General features: G+C 40.4%; 1 protein-coding gene across 3 annotated transcripts; it reads left to right on the plus strand.

Annotated features, from left to right (window-relative positions):
• Positions 1-1159: 1159 nt before the first annotated feature.
• On the plus strand, positions 1160-4744 carry LOC121688324 (kinesin-like protein KIF15-A). Of its 3 annotated transcripts, XM_042067824.1 has the most exons (12): positions 1160-1192; positions 1988-2066; positions 2187-2342; positions 2469-2586; positions 2931-2981; positions 3076-3153; positions 3244-3300; positions 3447-3506; positions 3642-3694; positions 3783-3903; positions 4003-4487; positions 4633-4744. In XM_042067824.1, exons 3-12 carry the CDS (start codon positions 2242-2244, stop codon positions 4733-4735), a joined length of 1227 nt encoding a protein of 408 aa, XP_041923758.1. In that variant the 5' UTR covers positions 1160-1192; positions 1988-2066; positions 2187-2241; the 3' UTR covers positions 4736-4744. The 3 variants fall into 3 exon arrangements, with proteins under 3 accessions (XP_041923758.1, XP_041923757.1, XP_041923759.1); XM_042067823.1 differs by lacking the exon at positions 1160-1192 and having other exon boundaries at positions 1251-2066; XM_042067825.1 differs by lacking the exon at positions 1160-1192 and having other exon boundaries at positions 1251-2066; positions 4636-4744.
• The last annotated feature ends 2234 nt before the right edge of the window (positions 4745-6978 follow it).

Raw genomic sequence — 6978 nt, forward strand, 5'->3', positions numbered from 1 at the left:
GTTAAGAATAAAATGCAACGACAAACTGTGAGCGCCCCTTTGTTAGTCAATGCAGTAAAGTGCAACGACACTGTTACCGGCAATACCGTGATCCCCCTCAAGGGGGCCCCTCTCAGTAGTCGCTGACAGAGCCTATATATACGGCTCTGGTCGCTGACAGCAGCCAGCCAACCAGATTCGTGAGCTCTGCTGCCGGGAAAATATAAAACCTCGCAGTTATGTCTATGGTCATAATGAAGCGAAGTTATGCGCCCGGAAGCCAGAAAAGAAAGAAGAGAAAGGAAGAGGATGACAAGAAAAAACAAGATAGTGGTAAGTGATAAATTACACTGGATGAAATAGCTCTACTTGTCTTGTACAAATGGTGCAATCTCGCAGCAGGAAGGCTAGCAAAAATGTTTATGTTAACTACCTGCCTGACGGCCCATGCTGCTTGTAACAAACTAGAACAGTTAGCGCAACTTATTTTTCGAAAGAACGGAATATGGTTACATACTGTATAATATGTTTATTAACGGGATAAGGAAGAGGCAGATCTGTTCCAGAATCACTGTTTATCTTATTTAATGACATAACATTGCTATAGCTTTGTAATAGGTTTTGATGAAAGTGGCATAGCTTCTCTGCTATACTAACTATTCGACCATGATAATCTATTTACCAAATGGGGGTTAGGAAAACCACACGATAAATTCCGTGCATCAAAGCAGACTGGAACATCTAGTAGTATTCATGCACGCCAGCTGTTTACTGTCTTTAAAGCACTGTGCGTCTGTCTAATTCTCAAACAGCAGAATGCTTAAATGCTATGTTAAGCTACAAGTAGGCCTAGGTCAATGTATAACATTAGCTTGGGATGTTTTTACAAGCATTGGTAGTTGTGAAAGTAGCTGCATCCCTTCTAAATATCAAAATATGGAAATGCTAACATATCTTTTCTTTCTCCCTCAAGGTGCTTTGCTTAAACGTCTCAGCCCTCAGGCTTTTCCTAAGGATACCTCCACTGATGAAGGTAGAGTGAGTTTCTCTCACTGAGCTGAGCTGTTAATGACCATTTCCAATATGCTAACAGTGAAATGGTCAGACGTACTTCACAGGTAATTTCAGATTTTTTTTTTTTCAATTATTTTCCCAGGTACACCATCAACTTCATCCTCCATTCATGAGGAAAAAGCTGACATTGGATTTTATGGTATGGTGGTGTTTTTGCAAATGTTCAAAATGTTCAAAACTAATGCACAGTATACATGCAACAGCAGTATTTGCACTGTCAACATTTTTTATTTATATAAAGTGTTGGTGAATTTAAACTGTATGGCTATGCAGTGGTTCCTGTAGTAGGCGTTGCGTGCGGTGGGGGGGGCCTCCATGTCCATTTTGCTTGGGGCCCCCAAATTCCTTGAAACGGCCCTGGAAAACATGATGAAAAGTGTCTTGGACCCGAGCGGTCTGCACCGGATTGAGCAACTGGACAATGCTGCGAACCTAAATGACTTGATGGGACCTCCTCCGATAAATTCAAGAACGATGAAAACTAGCTGCGCATCTAGCTTCAATGGACACCCAACAGGTCCCTGGGGGAAATGATTTAATAGTTTATATCTAGGCTACATTTTTTTTCTGATTACTGATTGTACTGATTGAACTTTGAAGTGAAAGTTGCAAAGTGTGGGGTCTGAAATGTAGGCTACTCAAAACATAAATGTAGGAGAAGTATAGGGCCTATCATAGTCTTTTTAAATGACTTTTCTTTTACCTGCTGTTTCTGGACAATGCTAAGTTAACCCAATAGGGCACAACTATAGTCTATAGCTAGTCCTATTGGCCCAGATCTTGATCGTATGCCGACAACTAAGATCTTAGGCTATATAAGGGTCCCGACCCAACCAAAGATACATGTTGGAGTCACAAAAGCATTTCAGTAACACTAACATTAACTGTGAGTTACACATGTAGGCCTATAAACCTGTGTATAATTTGTGCTCAGGGATGAAGCAGACTTGTATAGAGCAGAGGGATGCTCTCCATGCTGCAGAATAGGAGGAAATATGGAACTCCTCAGACATGTGAGTGTGTTCCTAAAACAGCCTTGTGCTTTGTAAGAGTGTCAGCTCAAGAACACACAATAATAGCGCAGGCATAGTCACATTTTAAAGATAATGAAAATCAGGTGCTTATATCTTTAGAAACCCTGAGCAGAAAAGCGACATTGTGAAGCTGCTGCAGAGCAAGAACCGTCTGATGGGGACGATTGCGAACTTGCAGAAGGCACTCAATGCTTGTGAGGATTCAAATGCTGAACTGGAAGTTCAGAACACTGTCCTGAAGAACCAGATGAGAAGGTAGAGTTATGTTTGCCACATTATGATCTTGACAAATAGGAAAATACAAGCAAATAGAAAAATACAAACATCACTGTTACTAGAGGTCACTATAAGGTCCTAATCCTTAATGTCTTTTACCTGTAGCATGAACATGTCCATCAAGGCCATGGAGCAGTACAGGACAGAGATGGATGAAATTCGGACGGCACTAGCTGAGAGCCAGATGGCCAACAGCAGCCTCAAAGCACAAAATAATAAGCTGGTAAGTTTCTCTTGTTATTTGTTTGATGATGGTAATCGCACACCTTGTGAGGTGCTCACAATGGTAAATAAGACTTGAATTTAGAAGAAGTGTCGTGGCACACTCAGAACTTGAGAAATGACCCTGATGAAGGCGCAAGCCGAAACGTTGGTTTAATAAATAACTGCATATTGAAGTTTCTCTTGTTAGCCACATGATATTCAAGTAGATAGGCCCAAAGATTGGCCAAAACAGTAAGCCAAATTTTAAGAGTAACCCTTAATATTAAACAGCTGTGCCGATGAATAGTTATGGTAGGTCTAGTCATCATCTAATCTCATGCTTTTCAACTGACGTGCCCACAGCAAAAAGAAAATAAAGTCCTGAGCAACGTCATTGGAGCCAGCAACAATGAGGTAGGCTAAATTGTCAGCAAAAAATAGTTGCCGTTGATTTTGCTGTTCAACTCAAATTCCTTTTTTAATCTCGGGAATATGTTTCATGTGACAGATGTCTGATGTTTTGTTTGCAAGCGATACAAACAAGAAGAAGATAGTAGATCTTACCCAACACATCAAGGCTTTGGAGGTATGGTGTTTTGATTTGGTATAATCTGTGGTCTTGCTCTTCAGAAGTGTTAGATATGATACATGTTAAAATACATATTGTTTTGAGTAGAAACAACTGGAGCAAACAACAGTGGAGCTTGAGGAACAAGGCCAAATTATTATCAATGTGAGTATGACAACAAATATAGATTATACCCATATTTTCATATTAGCCATACTGTGACAGAGCAAAGTTTTATCTAACTATGTCTGTCTCTCCATTTGCCTGTGTTTTGATGATGTAATTCAGTTATTTTTCATTTAACCTCTCAGAAAAAATGTATGATTGACCAGCAAAAAGCCTCACTGGAAGAGATGAATGCCATTGAACTGGTATATTGCGTCCTATTCAAAGTCCTTTTGCTTTGATTGAAATAGCTTAATCTGAGAGTGATCACTGCAAATCCCATGAACAAAACTGATTTTGCTGTTTATCTTCTTTACCTTCTGTTCATTCTGATATAATAGAACCTGAAGGCAAGGATCAAGGACCTGGAAAACCAGTTGGAAATGGCCCTGATGTATGTATTACTGTCTTGAACTTGCTTCAGATCAAGTTATTTATAGGCCTATAAGAATTGCTTACCCCCCCCTCCCACACATTGGTAGAACTGGACGTGGAAGTTTCCTGAAGCAGGATGGTACTGCCACTGAGAATCAACTTTCTTTGGCTGATGAGCTGGGACAACTATCTGGTTTTCAGAATTCTGCAAGTCCTCCTTTGTACCAGGTTGGCATATATCTACACAACTTTGTTCTCCCTAAACCCACCTACCAAATCATAGGTTTTCCATCCATGTAAAATTTGTTTTTGTATATACTTCTGCAGGTGGAATTTGATGATGATGTGGAGTTAGACGAAAGTGCGGAGTTTGAGGTAGATGTAATGGAGCGATCACATGTCAAAGCCTTAGCAGATGAGCTGAAAGAGGCATTGGATGAGGACACACACAAGGAGAAGGAAGAAGCAGTCACCTGCAAGAGCATGGAGATGACCCTCCGTCATGGGATGGAAGAAGCCGGAAAACATGAGGAGGTCGATGAGGTCATCAATCATGTTGAGGTGAAAGAGGAGGTTACAGATGAGACAGTGGAGATGGACATCAGTTGTGAGGAGATGGTCAAGCATGAGATGAGAGAGGCACAGGAGCCTGAGGTGATGGAGCAACTCATCAGGCAAGGGGACATTCACGAGTCCATCAAACTTGAGATGGGGAAGGCAGAGTTTAATAACTATGTGGATTCAGGTGCTGAGAGGCCTGTCCGGGCACAAATCAGCCTCCTGGAGGAGGAAAACAAACCAGACGAGAAGAGGTAGCCTATATATTGTTCTCTCTCATAAATTATTATTATTATTCATGTTTAATAACCCATGATCTCTGGCCTAACTAGAATGTTTATGTTTTGTCTGTCTGTGTTTCTGTATGTTCTGTGTCTACGTCTGCTCCTGTCACTGAAGCAGTGTTTGTCTGGAGCAGACCCATAGAAGCTTCCAGAGAGCCGCGTTGGTCACTGGTGCTATTGGGCTCGGCTTGCTCATTTTCTTAAAAATAAAGGCTTGAATAAGCTGACTGGGTGTTTTATGATTCATTATTTCAAAAGGCTGCTCTTATAGAATAACATTATGTGGACTGTGCTACAGAATCATCAGGCTCTGCAGCACCAGTGCTGTGAGCAAAGAAAGTTTGCACAGCCCTGCTTGTTACTAAATCAAGTTGCTGCAGATAACAAGGGGCAGGGGAAGCAGACGTACCACAACACCACACCATCAACCCAGAAAATTCCATTACTGGGGGGTAAACCAGCTTATTCCTGTAGCAAAATTATAAATTGAGCTTAATGACAAAGTCCCCACACACAGGTCTTGGTTTTCTGAAGAGTAAAACAAAACTTGCATGCCAAAACTTGTAACTTGTATGCTAAGAGGAATATAAACCTAAGTGTACCTGAGACATCTCTGACGTCTCTGTGGTAAACCATTTATTATTCATCTGTTCAGTGTATGTATCCTGTTAAGAGCAGGCACACATTAGGCTGGTTTGGCCCTTTGACCACCAGAGTGTGCTCTTCAGTTACATCAGCATCCATAAGCACTCTCATTGGAACATTTCATGAACATGTGCAGATGAGGATGATGATTTGATTGATGTCTAATACTAGAACTCAATGACAAACAGCAACAATACTTTTATATTTTTTAAATATAAATACAAATCTTACTGAAATGAAGCATATCTAACCAGTAGAGATAGAGCATTTCAAACATCTTGAAAGGCAACTTGTAATCAAACCAGATGGGTGGGTGCAAAAAACAGAAACATCATGAAGATGGAAACAACAGCATTCAACACCAAAACAAAATAACAGTAACCACTGCCACCCACTGCAATCAACAACATCAGCAGAAGAACCATTGCCCAAAAAGATCCAAGAAAAAAAAAAAAACAATTAGGCTAGACTTGAATCACTTTGCATTTATTATTATTTTCAAGTCTCTAGGCAAACTGTTCCACAGGACAGATACAGAATAAAGGAATGACTCCTTGCCCATAGAGGTCTAGAATGTAGGCCCTAACCTAGACTTGACTTGATTTAGATTCTGTGTTATTTAGTATAATTTGTATTTTAGTATATTCTTTATCTTCTACTGTCCTTATTGCTTAGCTGTGTTTTTTATATTATATACTTTTAATTACTTTTTTCTGCTGTTAGTGAATGTGTGTGTGATGTCTGTATGCTACTGAGACATTGAATTTCCCCTTGGGGATCAATAAAGGATCTATCTATCTATCTCACCAGAAGAAAATCAGTTGAGCTCCCTCTAGTGGACCATGAGCTAAGCCTGTAAACCTCTCACACTCACACCTAATATTCAGCACATAAACACCTAATGTTCAGGAACTCCAAGAGGTTCAACCCGGCGCTCAGGTAGAGTCCGTAATAGGTGCTCTTGGGGTAGGGAAAAATCCAATGACACAAAAAAGCAGGTCCCAAGCACTCAGTCAGATGTAAAAAGAGAAGGAATGAATTAAAAAGCCTTTATTTGGTATGGTTTTAAGTCATTTAAAAAAAAAAATACAAGCCCTGAAGACCACTTGTTGGTTGAAACATGTTGGTTCTTGTATTTTTTTATGGATTTCTATGCAACGTCACGAAAACATGCGTGCGCAACCAAGAGGCAGCATAGAGCAATGCAAAAGAGCAAAAGAATAAAAGAGTTTTTGTGCTGAAAACTGCACCAATTCGAAATCACGATGGTTAGAGAATGTTAAATATGTTCAATATCCCTAACGGAATGCATGTCTTCGCCAAAAATGACAAAATACGATGTTATATTAATAATGCAAATGAACGGCAAACTTTGAAATATAGTCTGAAATGAGATGTTATTATCATTGAGACAACAGGGGTATACAAAAAAATCCGATTGTAGCTTATAGCAGCCGACTTTTTAGGTTAAGTTTATAAAGTTTATAACGTTGTGGACGGCCACCAAGCGTCTTCTGCCCCACGGCTGCGCTCGCATCTAGTTTTGTTGGTAAACGGGAAACCCGTGTATACATTTCTATGGAGCTTAAGGTCAAAGATAATTAATGTGTAGCAAGATGGGTCGTCCTAGTTCATGTCTATGAGGGCAAAGTGGAGTTCAGTCAAAGACGGGCTCTGGTTCAGTCCCCGCCTGCACAGGGGCGTGTCACTGACGTATGACTGACGTTTGACCGCCTTGGTTCCACGCCAGACAGAATACAGAGTACAAAACAAACTTGGTGTACACTTTCATTAATGTTGATTTTCTCCCGACTGG

The sequence above is a fragment of the Alosa sapidissima genome, chromosome 17 (assembly GCF_018492685.1).
Source record: "Alosa sapidissima isolate fAloSap1 chromosome 17, fAloSap1.pri, whole genome shotgun sequence".
NCBI classification, from domain to species: Eukaryota; Metazoa; Chordata; class Actinopteri; order Clupeiformes; family Clupeidae; genus Alosa; species Alosa sapidissima.

What these genes read in the sequence shown, in the direction of transcription:
- LOC121688324 (XM_042067824.1), top strand. Translation starts at nt 2,242, where the DNA reads ATGGGGACGATTGCGAACTTGCAGAAGGCACTCAATGCTTGTGAGGAT. An exon ending in AAGGCCAAATTATTATCAAT is followed by an intron (nt 3,301 to 3,446) that starts GTGAGTATGACA and finishes TTAACCTCTCAG; the next exon opens with AAAAAATGTATGATTGACCA. An exon ending in CAGTTGGAAATGGCCCTGAT is followed by an intron (nt 3,695 to 3,782) that starts GTATGTATTACT and finishes ACACATTGGTAG; the next exon opens with AACTGGACGTGGAAGTTTCC.